Raw genomic sequence first — 15,265 nt, 5'->3', positions numbered from 1 at the left:
TTGAGGCAAAATCAGCCACCTCTGGAGAGCGCTGTTAGCTCATTTGAAGCTTATTAGCATGCCCATTTTACAGAGGGGAAAACTGACATTCCATGTCAGTGCTGATATTGGTGGGGAAGCTGAAGAGAAAAGAGGGAAGATTTTGAGGAGGGACTTCCTGTGGGTAGAGGTCCTGTGCTGGCTTGCAGCCTTCCATTTTGGGGGCAGAAGAACTGACACCACCACCCTCCCAACAGGGACAGGACAGGTCTTGGTGCCACAGCTATATATTGAGGATATTCTGTGTGCCAGGCTCTGGGTCCAGTTCCTGCCTTCGTGAAATGTGCTGCCCAGAGCGGCTTCCTGGAGGAGGTGATACTTAGGCTTAAGGGGTGAGGAAGCTGGACTGGACACCTCAGGAAGAGAGAACAGCCTGAACAAAGATTACTAGGCATGAGGCTTGTAAAACCAGAAATAGTTGGAGCTGCTGAGGGCACAGATAAAAGCAGCAGCCAAATCAGGGGTGTCCCTAAAGAGCATGGCCTCATCTTAGGGACACTGGGAGCCATGGAAGGCACCAGAGAAGGCAAATACCATGTTTGGATTTGCATTTTGGATAGGATGTGCAGGGTGGGTAGCCTTGGTCCCATGAGGTAAGCCAGAGGAGCAAGGGCCCTTAAGAAGTCAGGGCCAGCTGGGCGCAGTGGCTCACGCCTGTAATCCCAGCACTTTGGGAGGCCAAGGCGGGCGGACCTCCTGAGGGTGGGAGTTCGAGATCAGCCTGACCAACATGGAGAAACACCATCTCCACTAAAAATACAAAAAATTAGCTGCATGCCTGTAATTGCAGCTACTCGGCAGGCTGAGGCAGGAGAATCACTTGAACCCAGGAGGCGGAGGTTGCAGTGAGCCGAGATCGCGCCATTGCACTCCAGCCTGGGCAACAAGAGTGAAACTCCATCTCAAAAAAAAAAAAAAAAAAAAAGACGTCAGGGCCAACTTCCCGGAGGAGGAGGGCCTGGGCCAGGCCCATAAGGCCGAAGGGTCCTGAGATACTGGAGGGCAGCATCAGCAGAGATGCAGCAGCAGGAGTGGGACGCAGCTGTGTCCCTGGACCTCATCTCTCCTCAGAGTGCCCCATGCAGGGCAAGAGTGTGGTGGGGTAAGAAGGAGGGGGCTCTGAGCCTGCTGAAAGGTGAAGGTGTGGGGACCAAGCAGGGGTCCACAGCAGGGCAGGCCCTGTGGCCTCAGGATCGTGACCTGGTACCAGAGAGCAAGAGTCTGGCAGTCCCAGGCTCAGCCTCCTCGCCCTACTGTGGGGGGAATCTGTGACCCCGCATCCCAAGTCTACCTCCTCAGACTGCAATTTGTGCAAAAGGCAAGGGAAGAGGCTGAGGACTCTGGGCTTGACCGGGACCCTCAGCCTTTCTGCTTTAGGAGAGTCTCAGGAGAAAGGTTCCAGGACCCAAAGTCTCTGGCCCAGCTGGGCATTAATGCAACAAGCATTTATTAAGCACCAACTCAGTGAGAGCTATGTGCGTGGCACCAGGCAGGTCGAATCAGCCCCAGGCGTGGACCTGGGAAGGATTGCCTGGCATAAAGGGTGCAGACTCTTTCTTGGGCTTTTTTTTTTTTTTTTTTTTTTTTTTTAAGGGACAGGAGTCTCACTATGTTGCCCAGCATGAAGCATGAGACTAAAGAGATACAGAACAAGTCATCACCAGGGTCTAGGCAAGGAGACAGATGGGTAAATGGGTCCTTCTAACAAAGGGTGTTAAGCTCCCCTGCCTGGGGAGGTCAGGGAAGGCTCCCAGGAGGAGGTGTCCAGGAAGCATCTTAGTGAGGAATGAGAATGCGTTTGACCAAAGGGAAACTCAGAGACCAGCGCCCATCAGGGAAAGAGCTCTTTTCAGAAAAAAACAGGGTTCAGAGGCCAGAAGTCAAAGGTTACGGGAGCAAAGGTCACGCCACCTTTAGAGCAAGGAAACAATCCGAAGGGGGCTGGCTTTGGTGCAGGACTGGTGGGTCTCCTCTATCCATCCTTTGTCCCTGATTGGGGGTGGGACAGGGGGACAAGGATGCAACAGAGGTCTGACCTCGGTCTCTCAGCATCAGGCTTGTCCCATCCATCTTTGGGTGGGGTCTAGGCCCACAGTGGGAGCCCAGGGAGCAGGCGGAGGAAGTTGAAGAGAATCCTGGCAGTGAGTGGAGGTCAGCACAGGAGGTCAGCATGGAGGAGAGGGCTACACCTCACTGGCCCTGCCCTCCCCTCCCCCATGGCACCACAAGACACGCAGCCGCATATCACCCGTGCCAGCCCTCACCTCCCGGCAACGTCGCCGCATTCTCAGCCACGCCATCTGGCGTGCCCGCCGCTCCCCGGCATACTGCGGCGGGCGGGGAGGAGGGGGCAGTGGGGCAGGTGCCCACCCCAGAGCCAGGAAGAAGCTGCAGGTCCCCCTCCCCCAGCATCCTTTGGACTTGATGTGGGGCAGGGGCTGGGTAGGGAGGTGGCAGGTGCTCTGATGCTTCAGGAGGAATCCAGCATCCTGAACTGCTGGAACACTGCTGGGCAGTGCCAGCCTGCCCCCTCCCTTTCCTCCTCCCCCCATAGCACGGCTAATGGCAGGAACACAGGTCCCTCAAGGATCTCCAAATTCCTGCCCTTCCGCTCAAATCTGAGGAGGGGGGTGAGAAGACAGGTGGCCCCCTCCCTCCCCGTGCTCCCAAGCTCGCTGGGTTCTCACCTGCGGCCCCACTCAGCCCAGGGAGGCCCCAGGAGGTAAATAGATGTGTGGCTGAGGCCAGGGGCTGGACACCTGGGTTTGATCCACCTGCCGCTCCCCTCCCTGCCTGGAGCTTTGGTGGGAAATCAAGTCTCCTTCAGCACATTTGCCCCCACCAATCTTATTCAGGGGGTGGTGACTGGCTAGCTGTCCTTCTGGGTGTCAGAATGGAGTGGAGCAGTTAAAGATTTACGTATGTATTTTGGTGTAGCGGGGGTATAACAAGAGCAGTTTCTAGAACACTCTTCCTGTCCCCTGAGCAAGAGTCCCCCAGACTGCTCAGGTATGACCTCCCACCTCCCCCCACACACACTCTGCCCCCCTCACCCCTGCCCCCAGGACCTGAGCCTGTACAAAATGGCCGCCACCCCTCTAAGGCAGCCATTTTAGGTGCCCAGACTGTGGCCTCCCTTGGGATGGGGCTATGTCTCCATGGGAACTTCAGGCCCCCCAGCTCCCAGCTCCTTCCAAGAGGAGTGGGCAGCAGCAATGGGGGCCTTCCAGGCCTGGCTGAGGTGCCCATCACTCCCTTTTTTCTCTCAGAGACCTGGAGGGGAGCAGGCCCCTCACCAACTCCCTTCCCCCAATGCCAGGGGGAGGAACAGATGGCATCTCTGGGTGTCCTTCTCCTTCCGTCTCCTTCCTTCCATTTCTGGCTCTTTCTGTCTCTCCGTCACTGCATCTCTGCATCTCTGGTGCACAGAGAGGCGCGCGTATGTCCCTGCGTGTTCATGCTTGCTTGTGTGTATGTGAACACACGTGTTGTGCCTCTTTCAAGCCCATGTCTGAAGCAGGCCCATCCCACACCTCCCTCTGTTCCAATTTTCCCCTGGTTTTTATTGTATCTTCTAAAAAAAAGTTGAAATGTGTCGAGTGAGAAAAACTTGTTCCATTTTTCTGAAGGAAGAAAAGACAGGGGCAGAGACAGAGCAAAAGGGATGAAGTCCCCAGGTGCACACCCCCCACCTCAGGCCTCCTTCTCTGGGTGACTGAGGGGAGCTTCTCAGACCCAGAGAGTTGAGGTCATTCCTGACAGGTGGCTGGAAGGGTGGCAGGAACCCCCCAACCAAGGGCTCCCCTATCCTGAACAAGTTTTTGCCTCCTGCCTGTGAGACCCCTGATGGGTTTAACCCAGCCCTCAGGGTCTAAGGGAGAAGGCAGGGAGAGAGAACTTTCTCCCCTAAGGAAGCATTTATTCACTTATTCATCCATTCACTCGCCCATCAATTCAACAAAAATTCAATTTCTATATAGACCAAGCATTCTGAATGTGTGTGGGGAGGGGTATGAGCAAAAAAATTAATATTGTAAAGCATTTTACAGTTCCCAAGGTGTTTTAAGTAAGAGTTGGCATTTATTGAAGGCTCATTCATGGCATGGATTATCCCATTTAGTATTAACAACAGCCCTATGAAAGTGTAGCATCATTTATCCCATTTAGTATTAACAACAGCCCTATGAAAGTGTAGCATCATTTATCCCATTTAGTATTAACAACAGCCCTATGAAAGTGTAGCATCATTTATCCCATTTTACAGACGAGGAAATCAAGACCAAGAGATGTTGTATAACTTGCTCAAAGCATTCAGCATTTTTTTTTTTGTTTTTGAGACAAGGTCTGGCTCTATCACCCAGGCTGGAGTGCAGTGGCGTGATCACAGCTCTCTGCAACCTCTGCCTCCTGGTCTCAAGCGATCCCCTCACCTCAGCCTCCCGAGTAGCTGGAACTACAGGCATGCGCCGCCATGCCTGGCTAATTTTTATATTTTAGGCAGAGGCAGGGTTTCACAATGCTGCCCAGGCTGGTCTCAAACTTGTGAGCCGAAGGGATCTGCTGGCCTCAGCCTCCCAAACTGCTGGTATTACAGGTGTGAGCCACCATGCCGGGCCCCGCATTTTTTTTTTTTTTTTTGAGACGGAGTCTCACTCTGTCACCCAGGCTGGAGTGCAGTGGCGCGATCTCGGCTCACGGCAAGCTCCGCCTCCCATGTTCACACCATTCTCCTGCCTCAGCCTCCTGAGTAGCTGGGACTACAGGCGCCCGCCACCATGCTCTGCTAATTTTTTGTATTTTTGATAGAGACGGGTTTTCACCGTGTTAGCCAGGATGGTCTCGATCTCCTGACCTCGTGATCCACCCGCCTCGGCCTCCCAAAGTGCTGGGATTACAGGCGTGAGCCACCATGCCTGGCTGGGCCCAACATTTTTTTAAGTTGGTAATGGGGTTGGCCAGGAATCAGAAGCCCAGAGTATGGGCATGTAATTGAAATACCACAGAGCCAGGAGACTCCAGGAAAAATGCTACTAGTCAGGATTGAGGACCCTGCTTCAGTAAAGGGATTGCAAAGCCTTCGAGGCTGTGCCCAAACTTGTTGGAGGCTGGCCAGCACTCCTGAGTCTCTGCCCTACCTGAAGCCCATCCTTTGGCCTCTTTCTCTGCCATGCCCAGAATCTCCCCCCCACAACTATCTGCCAGAGATGGGATTCGCCTTGAAGACCCAGGATTCGTGAATGAAGGGAAGCATGGTAGGCTTATTTTTAGAGACCACTGAGGCAGATTGCGGGCTTATAAGTGGAGTACTGGCCTGTGGGTCAAGTGCCTGAATTCTAGGCCCAGTTCTGTGTTTCCCCTATGTGTTCCTAGGCAGGTCAGTTTCCCTCCATGGGCCTCTGTAAGAGGAGGAGTTGGAGAGGTAAATTCTCAGGCTACTTTCAACTCCCAGCCAAGTGACTCGAGAGTCCCAGGCAGCACCAGCACCCCTATCTCCAAGGCCTCCTGATGTGTGTCTCTATTTAGAACTTAATCCAACCTACCCAACATCAGATCAGTGTCTTACCAGCCCAAGGTCCCTGGGGAGCCTCCTAGAGGGAGAGAGCCCTGCCCACCCAGATTGAGGGTAAAGACCTCCCCGTGCTAATTTTTGTACCACCACAGTGCTTGGTACATGGTAGACATCAAAATGTGTGTGCTGAAAGTATAATTGAAGTTGTGTACATATGTCAGCCAGAGTGTCTGGAGGGGCAGAAATGTGGGTCTAAAACATACAAATGCTCCAAATGTGGTGTGGGCAAGGGTCTGTCTACACCAGGCTGTGATTACCTGCTCACATACATGTGTCTATCTGAGTAGGGGTATGTTATCTATTTTTCTACACCACAGGGTGAGGAACAGGTATATGTGCGCATGTGTATGCATCTGTGTGTGTGTATGTGTGTGTGCATGAGTGTGTATGTGTGTATGTTTGTGTCCAAAGCCACCTCTTCAACCTGTGCCATTTGTATCTGTGTCTAGCCCAATGAGAGTGTTGAAAGGTGAGCCACAAGATAAAACAGCAACTTCCTACCTTCCTTATCAAGACAGCTGTCTGACCTACCTCCCCTTGGCCACTCTTGGGATTACTGGGGTTGGCTTCAGTATTTTCAGATTTTTCAGAAGGGGAGGAGAACGCTTGAGTCTCATCCAGGAACTTAGGCAGTTCTCAGCACTGCCTGCTCCTCCTCCCTCAAATAACCAAGTCTGAAGACCAGGAGAGAAAGCCGTTGGTGGACTGGTCACCTGTCTGGCAGTGGGAGGAGGAGAGTGAGAGGTTTCTAGGTTAGGAATCCAGACTTAGACCCTCCCCTCCACCCCCAGATGGGTGGTGCACAGGCTCATCTCGCGGCCCCTCCCCACTCCACCCTAACATGGATACACCCCCAACAACCAAGGAAAGATCTCCCATCGGCTGACTCCACAGATACACACATGTCCCCACAGACACACACACGCCCATGCAGAGGCACAGACATCCAGGCACATCTTTCCCTTTCTCTGTCTTTCCCTTGGTTTGAATTTCGTTTAGCCACATATGTTGTGTGTGCGTGAGGGTGGGTGGGGGAGGGGCAGACAGGGAGGAGGGATGGCATGGTGCCAACATCTACCTATGGGGCTCAGGCCAGGGACACCCCTTACAGCCATCCCGGGAGGGGGCCTCAGCTGTCCCTTTGTGGCCAAGGGGACCCTCCTGCGGAGTGGGGGCAAGCACAGAGGTCCCTTCTCCCCAACCCAGGGTCTGGTCCCTGACCCACCTTGGGGGCCTGCAGAGGAGGAAATAGACAGAGCGGGACCCTGAGGGAGCATAGAATTGGCCACCACGAGCCCCCAGTGCCCAGCCTTGCCACCCCATTGTTCCCGTGTGGGGGGCTCTATATACAGGGGGGCAACTCCTCCCACCTTCCTCTCAATCCCTGCTTTCCCTGCGTTGGGCGGGGAGGGGAGGGCGGCAGAAATATTTATTTATTTCCTTTATTTATTTAATTTTTTTTTTTTTTTTGGAGTAGAGAGTGACAGATGGCGGCGGGTCCCGGGGGAGCCGGCTCTCCCCCAGTGCAGACGCATGCCAATCACCGTCTCTCATGTGATAGCTGCTGCCCGTGACGTGCCAAGCCCATATGGCCTGGCATAGAGGCTGGTACCCCGCCTGGTAGAGATGCCACACTCGCTCCGCGGTTCGCATGGCGCTCTGAAGACGCCGGCGCCCGCCGCCTTGAGGAGCCGCTGCCCCCGCTCCCTGAAGATGGGGGAACAATGAAATAAGCGAGAAGATCCCTCTTCTCCCCCCTCTCTCTCTTGCCCCCTCCCCCCCTCCCCTCCCCTCTCCCCTTGACTCCTCTCCGAGGTAAGTTGTCCGAAAGGGAGCTAGATCTGACCCGCCGGTTGGGAGGGGGGGCGACAGCTTCGGCCGACAGGAGGGTCCTCAAATACCTCCTTCCTGGGATGATGCCCCCCTCATTGGGTGGGCATCGGAGGCGCCCCAGGTTCTCTCTCCCTTAGGGGCTGCAGCCCAGGGGGCTGCAGAGGAGGTTTCTCTGCCTGCGATGGGCTCGGTGGGGGGGAAGGCAGGATCACGGAGGGGGATATGCGAAGAGGCCGAGACGGAGGACCCCTCCATGATTGTCCCAAAAAGCCTGCCACCTTTCCCCACCACCGAAAAAAGGGAAGCAAACAAACAAATTTGGATTTTCCCCCCTTCAATCCCAAAATACAACGAGATCTGAAGAGCCTTGTGGGAGGGAGGCAGCTTGAAGGGGGAAGGGGGTCCCTGACCGCAGAGGGGACGGACTGGGCTCGCTTCTCTCAGTCTCCTCCCCACGCCCCGCTGCTTCAGTCCTCGCCGCCCAGAGCCGGCTCCGGGAGCTGGGGACGCATCGGCTAGAGGAGACGATCCTCCCGCCTCTGGAATTGGGGGTGCGGGGGTGGGGGCCGAGCAAGGGGCGGCGCGCAGCCAAGTTGCAAATTGGATTAGGGAGCGTGGGGGTGACAGCCACAGGAGGGGTGAGGGAGCTGGGCCGGGGGGCCCGGGCCGCGAGAGCGCGGAGCGGGGCAGCTGTCCCCACCGGCGGCCGACCAGCCTCTCTCCACCGCCAGGAGAGAACGGGCTTTCAGGGCGAGCGCGCCGCCTCCCCTGGCAAAGATATCTGGTCCCTAAAACCCCCACCCTGTCCCCGCCCTGACCCTGAGAAGAAGCAGGCGCGGGGAGCAGCCCCCCATTCAAGCGAGGGGCGGAGCCGGGGCCCAGCGCCGGGGAGAGGGCCTGGGCCGAGATCCCAGGCCGGCAGCCGGGTAGGGCTGGGCCGGCTCTGGGCGGGGCAGGCGGCGGAGGTGGGCATCCAGGGTAGCCTAGGCAGGAGCCCGCACGAGACTCGGGGGTGGAGGAGGGTTGTGGGGGGGCGTCGTGACCCCAGCGCGCCCCTCACTTTGTGCTGTCTGTCTCCCCTTCCCGCCCGCGGGGCGCCCTCAGGCACCATGCTGACCCGCCTGTTCAGCGAGCCCGGCCTTCTCTCGGACGTGCCCAAGTTCGCCAGCTGGGGCGACGGCGAAGACGACGAACCGAGGAGCGACAAGGGCGACGCGCCGCCACCGCCACCGCCTGCGCCCGGGCCGGGGGCTCCGGGGCCAGCCCGGGCGGCCAAGCCAGTCCCTCTCCGTGGAGAAGAGGGGCCGGAGGCCACGTTGGCCGAGGTCAAGGAGGAAGGCGAGCTGGGGGGAGAGGAGGAGGAGGAAGAGGAGGAGGAAGAAGGACTGGACGAGGCGGAGGGCGAGCGGCCCAAGAAGCGCGGGCCCAAGAAGCGCAAGATGACCAAGGCGCGCTTGGAGCGCTCCAAGCTTCGGCGGCAGAAGGCGAACGCGCGGGAGCGCAACCGCATGCACGACCTGAACGCAGCCCTGGACAACCTGCGCAAGGTGGTGCCCTGCTACTCCAAGACGCAGAAGCTGTCCAAGATCGAGACGCTGCGCCTAGCCAAGAACTACATCTGGGCGCTCTCGGAGATCCTGCGCTCCGGCAAGCGGCCAGACCTAGTGTCCTACGTGCAGACTCTGTGCAAGGGTCTGTCGCAGCCCACCACCAATCTGGTGGCCGGCTGTCTGCAGCTCAACTCTCGCAACTTCCTCACGGAGCAAGGCGCCGACGGTGCCGGCCGCTTCCACGGCTCGGGTGGCCCGTTCGCCATGCACCCCTACCCGTACCCGTGCTCGCGCCTGGCGGGCGCACAGTGCCAGGCGGCCGGCGGCCTGGGCGGCGGCGCGGCGCACGCCCTGCGGACCCACGGCTACTGCGCCGCCTACGAGACGCTGTATGCGGCGGCAGGCGGTGGCGGCGCGAGCCCGGACTACAACAGCTCCGAGTACGAGGGCCCGCTCAGCCCCCCGCTCTGTCTCAATGGCAACTTCTCACTCAAGCAGGACTCCTCGCCCGACCACGAAAAAAGCTACCACTACTCTATGCACTACTCGGCGCTGCCCGGCTCGCGGCCCACCGGCCACGGGCTAGTCTTCGGCTCGTCGGCTGTGCGCGGGGGCGTCCACTCGGAGAATCTCTTGTCTTACGATATGCACCTTCACCACGACCGGGGCCCCATGTACGAGGAGCTCAATGCGTTTTTTCATAACTGAGACTTCGCGCCGGCTCCCTTCTTTTTCTTTTGCCTTTGCCCGCCCCCCTGTTCCCAGCCCCCAGAGCGCAGGGACACCCCCACCTACCACGGCCCCGGGCGCGGGGAGCGGGCCACCGGTCCTGCCGCTCTCCTGGGGCAGCGCAGTCCTGTTACCTGTGGGTGGCCCGTCCCAGGGGCCTCGCTTCCCCCAGGGGACTCGCCTTCTCTCTCCCCAAGGGGTTCCCTCCTCCTCTCTCCCAAGGAGTGCTTCTCCAGGGACCTCTCTCCGGGCGCTCCCTGGAGACACCCCTCCCCCATTCCTAATATCTTCGCTGAGATTTCCTCCTCCCCCTCCTCCCTGCAGGCCCAAGGCGTTGGTAAAGGGGCAGCTGAGCAGTGGAACGCGTTTCCCCCTCTCATTATTATTTTAAAAACAGACACCCAGCTGCCGAGGCAAAAAGGAGCCAGGCGCTCCCTCTTTCCCGAAGAGGGTAGAAGTCAGGGCGCCGGAGCCCGGGCCTGGAACACCCTCACCCCCAACCTCCAGTCTCCGCGTTTTGCGATTTTAATTTTGGCGGGAGGGGAAGTGGATTGAGAGGAAAGAGAGAGGCCAAGACAATTTGTAACTAGAATCCGTTTTTCCCTTTTCCTTTTTTTAAACAAACATACAAAAAAAAAAAAAAAAAAAAAAAAAAAAAAGCTAAGAGGCGACGGAAGCCGAACGCAGAGTCCGGATTGGAGAGAAAACGCAGTAAGGACTTTTAGAAGCAATAAAAGGCAAAAAAAACAAAAAACAAAAAAACAAACAAAAAAAAAACCACTACTACCAATAATCAAAGACACAAATATCTATGCAAGGAGGCTCCACTGAGCCTCGCGGCCCGGCCCGGCCCCGGGATGCCCCGCCCGGCCCGCGGGCCGCCCCGCCCGAGCGCGGATCTGTGCACTTTGGTGAAGTGGGGGCCCGCGCCGCCCCCTCCCCCTCCCCAGGTTCTTACAATCAGTGACTCGGAGATTTGGGGCCCCAGTGCCACTGCCCTCCCCCGCCCCGTCCCCGTTGTGCGTCATGCTGTTTTTTAAAAACCTGTTTCCAAATTTGTATGGAATGGCAAACTGTTGGGGGGTCGGTTTGGGGAGGGAGGGTTTGCATGAAAGACACGCACACCACACCGCACGCACAAGCAGGCCCGGCGCCGGCGTCCGGGGGGAAGAAGGAGGTGAGCTCGCCGGCTCCTCCTCCCCGTGGGCACTTCTGTCCCCTCCTGGGGTGAGGGGTGGGGATGGAGACCTGGGGGCAGCCCCACCCCTGCCCGGACTGTGCCTCGGTGGGTGCCAGGCGCCCGGCGATTTCCGGTGTCTGGAGAGAGTATTTTTTGGTCCAAGGAGTCCTCCTGGCTTTAGCTGGTGGGTGGGCGGGGAGAGGTCTGAGGGCTCCTACTGGAGGTTCCCCCAAAAAGGGGCAAAAGGAGACCCTCTGCCCACCGAAGGCAGGGGATCAGGCATCCAAATACACGATGCAAAAATGCAAACCCACAGGCGACACACCCACACACTCACCCACACACACGCAATTTTACCTTCCTCTTGTAGCGAAGATGAAACTCCTGTCGGACACCCGAAGTGCATTGCGTGTTTCTGTTCAGTTTAATGACGATTAATAAATATTTATGTAAATGAGATGCAAAGCCGGACCGGTTTCTCACGGTGGCCTCATTTCATTGAGGGGGGAGAGAAGGTTAGAGCTAGGGCTGGGGTGATGAAGGCAGTGTCAAGTGACTGTGCAGAGGCCAAACAGAGGGACCCTGGACATTCTTGGGTAGGATTCTCTCCCTAACCACCCCCCATACACCCAACTGGGCTTATGCTAGCTACCCCTCCCAGAGCCAACCCAGGCTTGCACCTTCCCAGCACTAAAGCACTGATATCCTTACACTCCTTCATTCCCGAACATGCACAGGCACCTCCCTTGAAAACAAAATACCTTTTCATCACTGAAAAATGATCAAGTTGGGAACAGCCGGTCATTTTACAACTCTCTGCCCACTGTTGCAAAAAAGCAAGTGGGCAGAGACAAAGAGACAACCATTTGAATCAGACAGGGGTATTTTTAAACCAAAAAAAAAAAAAATTATAAGGTCATGAAGATGAAATATTAATGAGGGAGGCCCCTTTTTCATCTTAAAACTGTGTTTCGGTGGACTCAGGGGAATCGGCCATTTTGGTCTCAGGAATGTTGACATTTTTAGGGGTGTGGACAAGGTTGGAGGAACACCCCTAGAGGTCTGTGAGGTGGCTGAGTCTGGGCGCTCACCCAGTAGAGAGGAGCCTAACCATGTACTCCCTGGGACAGGGCAGCAGGCGCCCACCCGGTCCAAATCTGGGCTGATTTCTTCCTGCCTGGTACTGTTCTGAACAGAGAGAACCCTAATGGCTTAGAAGGGAGGAAGGGCACTGGATGAGCATCTCCTGCTCAGACAATGTGGCCTCACAATTCTTTTTTCTCTGAACCTGAGAGGCAGGGGCAGCTCTTAACTGACCTCCCTGAAAGAGCCCCTCCTACTCCCCCTGCTCAGCCCTCAGTGCACACTGTAGCCCTAGAATATTTGAAGAGGGTTCTGCGCCCCAAAGACCCCCATCCTAAAGCCTGAACACATTTAGGAGTCCCCCAAGGAGGCTGTTTCTGATGCTGCTCATTTAAATGATTTCTCCAAACATTGTGGCTCATTTTAGGGCAGAAATGGGGTTTGTAGTGTTGGGGTTGAGGATTAAGGTCAGGCATGCAAAGGCTTTTAAAGATTGGATCCAAGAACCCAAAATAATATCTCCCTGACAAGCAGGAAAGGGAAAGATTGTTGAAGAAGGAAGTCCTACATATTGAAGGGTGGATCAAATTATACTCTGAACTTGAGCTCATTGCATCCCCTAAATGTCTGTCCTCAAATCTCTTCTGTACCCCAGTAGAAAAAATACCCTCCCGGTGGTCAGGACAGCTGTCGGCAGAGGCGCCAAGGCCAGGAGCTGTCCACTGTGACGTGCTGACCCTCGTCTAGGGTCTTTCCTTCTGGCTGCAGAGGGAGATCCATGTGCCTGACCCAGGGGAACATGGAGCAGGAGGCCCTTTCCAATGCTGCGCTGGAATTCTCCAGCAGTTTTCAGAACATTTTACCAGCATTCTTTCAAAATTTCACTGCCTTCTCTGGAATTCTCCCGGCATCGCCTCTCTAGAGTGAGATCACAGACTAGGGCCTTCATCCCCCGGATGTGTCCCTGTCTTCAGCATCTTATAAACCTCTGAATCACTCCTATTCATGGAAGAAAGGAGTTGGCCCATCTTCCTTCCCCCTCACTTATTGCAGGGAGTGTAGAGCAAGGCGCATATCCCAGATCCTAACCTGCAAAAGTCTGATCTGCACTCATGGTGTGGGGCAAGGCCTGGCAGGGGAACTGCAGAGAAAAGGAACTTGGCACTTATCCCGAGGCCTGATTCTTATCCTGCCCTGGGAACAAGGTTAATTGGGCTTCTCCCCTAGTCAGCCAGTTTCCTAGAACCCGCTCAGAAGTCCAGAGCTGGGCGGGATCCAGGTGGCTTGGGGCCTGAAGCAAAGGACCCCTCCATGTGGCTCTCCTGGCCAGACCACAGACTTCTTTCTATGCATTGTTCTTCAGCTACCCTACGTGGCTCAATTCTGTTTTTGAAGCCAGATTCCAGCCCTTTCAGAAAGATGCTGATGACTCTTGGGCCTCTGTGAGCTGTGATCACATTGGGTGGGGTGCACAGGTCCCTTTTGAGACAGAAATCCCCCTCGAGTGACTCAGCTTCTGGTGAATCCCGGCATCCACACCAGTCGCCCCTTTCCCGATTTCTGACCCTTCCCCCCCACATTCCCTGCACTCTGGCTGGCTCTAGCCTCTCATCACCCTCCTCCCCAGTGCTCAACTTCCCTGGCGAGATGGTGTGATGAGCAGGAGAAGAAGATGTGCGCGGACATGCGGCCCCAAACGTCCCCTCACAGGTCTCTTTCTCTTGCTTGCTCTCCCGCCTGCGCACACACACCCAGAGATGCTCCAAGAACAGAAGCAGGGGAGGGAGGAGAAAAGGGGCCAGCGCTGTGCCTGGCCTGGGGAGAAGGCACAGAAAAGACGCCCTTCTTGCCCTAGCCTCAGCGGCAGGATCTCCAAGCGCCCACCAGCCGGCTCAGCTCAACCCCAGGGCCGCTGAACTCGAAGGCTGGATCCAAGTTCAATCAGGAGGACATCTTCCTCTTGATTTTCCAGACCCCATTCCAAGTCCAGCATTTGGAAGATGACAGAGAAAAAGAGGTATCTCCGAGTCCAGGCCATTTGCCCATCTGGCGGGAAAGGGAAGGAAAGCAGTTACTCCCTGTCCCTTCACTGTTGAGCTGCGTTCCAGCCGTGACTCAGACAGTGAGCCATGGACCCCCAGTGAACCCCCAGCCCTGATTTTGTGACTCGGGGAGACAGCCCGATAAATCACTGGGGGACACCGACCCCCATGAGGGTCAGTGGCAGGAAAACCCTGACACTCTGGAAGCTCCACGGGGCTGTGCCTGCTTCTCTTTTTCCCTTTCATGGGAAAGTCCACAAGCTGGTGGATACAAGAATTTCTGGGCAGAGGTCAGAGATTTCGTTCTGTCTTGGCAACTTTTGCTTATTCCTCTTCCCCAGAATCATTGACAGGAATTCACCTGCTCTGAGGGGAGCCATTGATTTGAGGGTGGATTGAGACTAAGGTATGGTTCTAGATTCCACAGTTTAGTCCTTAAGGAATCTGGGGAGAAAGAGAAGGCAGAAGCCAGGACTGAGCCCTTTAGCCTGACCTACGCTCCCAACCCCTCCATGACAACAGAGGGGCAGCGCAGAGGGACTGCATCTGACCTGCTCCAGTGTGCTCAAAGGAGGATGCTGCTTTCTGCGAAAAGTGGGAGGGGCAGATGGGCCTCTGCTGTCAGAACAGGCTTCCCAACTCACAGCCCAAGACACTGTCATTTTTCCATCCTTCAGGGCTGGGATACCCAGGCGCTGGCCACGGGGCCAGAGCAGAAATGACACCTGAACTGTGAGAAACCTTAAAACCCTGCCCCGGTTCTGAATCCTGAAGCAGCTTCTGCCTTTCTGTCCTGCAGCTTTAAAAATTCTCTACAAAGTTTCCCTGGGTGAGAAGTGGTAAGAAAGGGCGCAGCTGCCTTGGGAGGGCTGTTCTGCTCTGGAAACTTTCTCCAACCTAAAGCACTGGGACAGGGGCGCCAGCCCTGGGAGTGTGGACGCGAGAAGAAGGCCAAGACCAGGGCTGGGTTCACAGGAAGGAGCGCAACGGATTTCAGGAGGGAGATGCGAGGAGCGGAGTCACCTTAGTTCCCTAGGGCAGGGAACGGAAGCTGGGGCGCTCCGAGGGGAGGAGAAGAGGGAACCTCTAGGCGTCGGCCGTGCCCAGGGAGCTGGGGCACAGCGTTCGGTGGAGACGCTGCCCAGATGTGAGCCAGGGTATGGCTCTAGCGCAGCCAACTCTCCTGCCCGCTCCAGTGCGGGAGCGCAGCGCGGTCTCCCCGCGCTGACAGGGGCTGCGG

General features: G+C 56.4%; 1 protein-coding gene across 2 annotated transcripts; it reads left to right on the top strand.

The window, feature by feature from the left end:
• The first annotated feature begins 7,084 nt into the window (after positions 1–7,084).
• Positions 7,085–11,357, top strand: NEUROD2 (neuronal differentiation 2). Of its 2 annotated transcripts, none has more exons than XM_054457267.2 (2): positions 7,085–7,423; positions 8,546–11,357. In XM_054457267.2, the coding sequence occupies exon 2, from the start codon at positions 8,551–8,553 to the stop codon at positions 9,697–9,699; it is 1,149 nt and encodes a 382-aa protein (XP_054313242.1). In that variant the 5' UTR covers positions 7,085–7,423; positions 8,546–8,550; the 3' UTR covers positions 9,700–11,357. The 2 variants fall into 2 exon arrangements, with proteins under 2 accessions (XP_054313242.1, XP_054313243.1); XM_054457268.2 differs by lacking the exon at positions 7,085–7,423 and adding an exon at positions 8,307–8,367.
• Positions 11,358–15,265: the final 3,908 nt, after the last annotated feature.

This window comes from Pongo pygmaeus, chromosome 19 (assembly GCF_028885625.2).
Source record: "Pongo pygmaeus isolate AG05252 chromosome 19, NHGRI_mPonPyg2-v2.0_pri, whole genome shotgun sequence".
NCBI lineage: Eukaryota > Metazoa > Chordata > Mammalia > Primates > Hominidae > Pongo > Pongo pygmaeus.
Note: the sequence above shows the minus strand (reverse complement) of the source record. Positions and strands in the feature narration are given on the sequence as shown.

Coding starts and splice junctions, on each gene's coding strand:
- NEUROD2 (XM_054457267.2), top strand. CDS start 8,551: ATGCTGACCCGCCTGTTCAGCGAGCCCGGCCTTCTCTCGGACGTGCCC.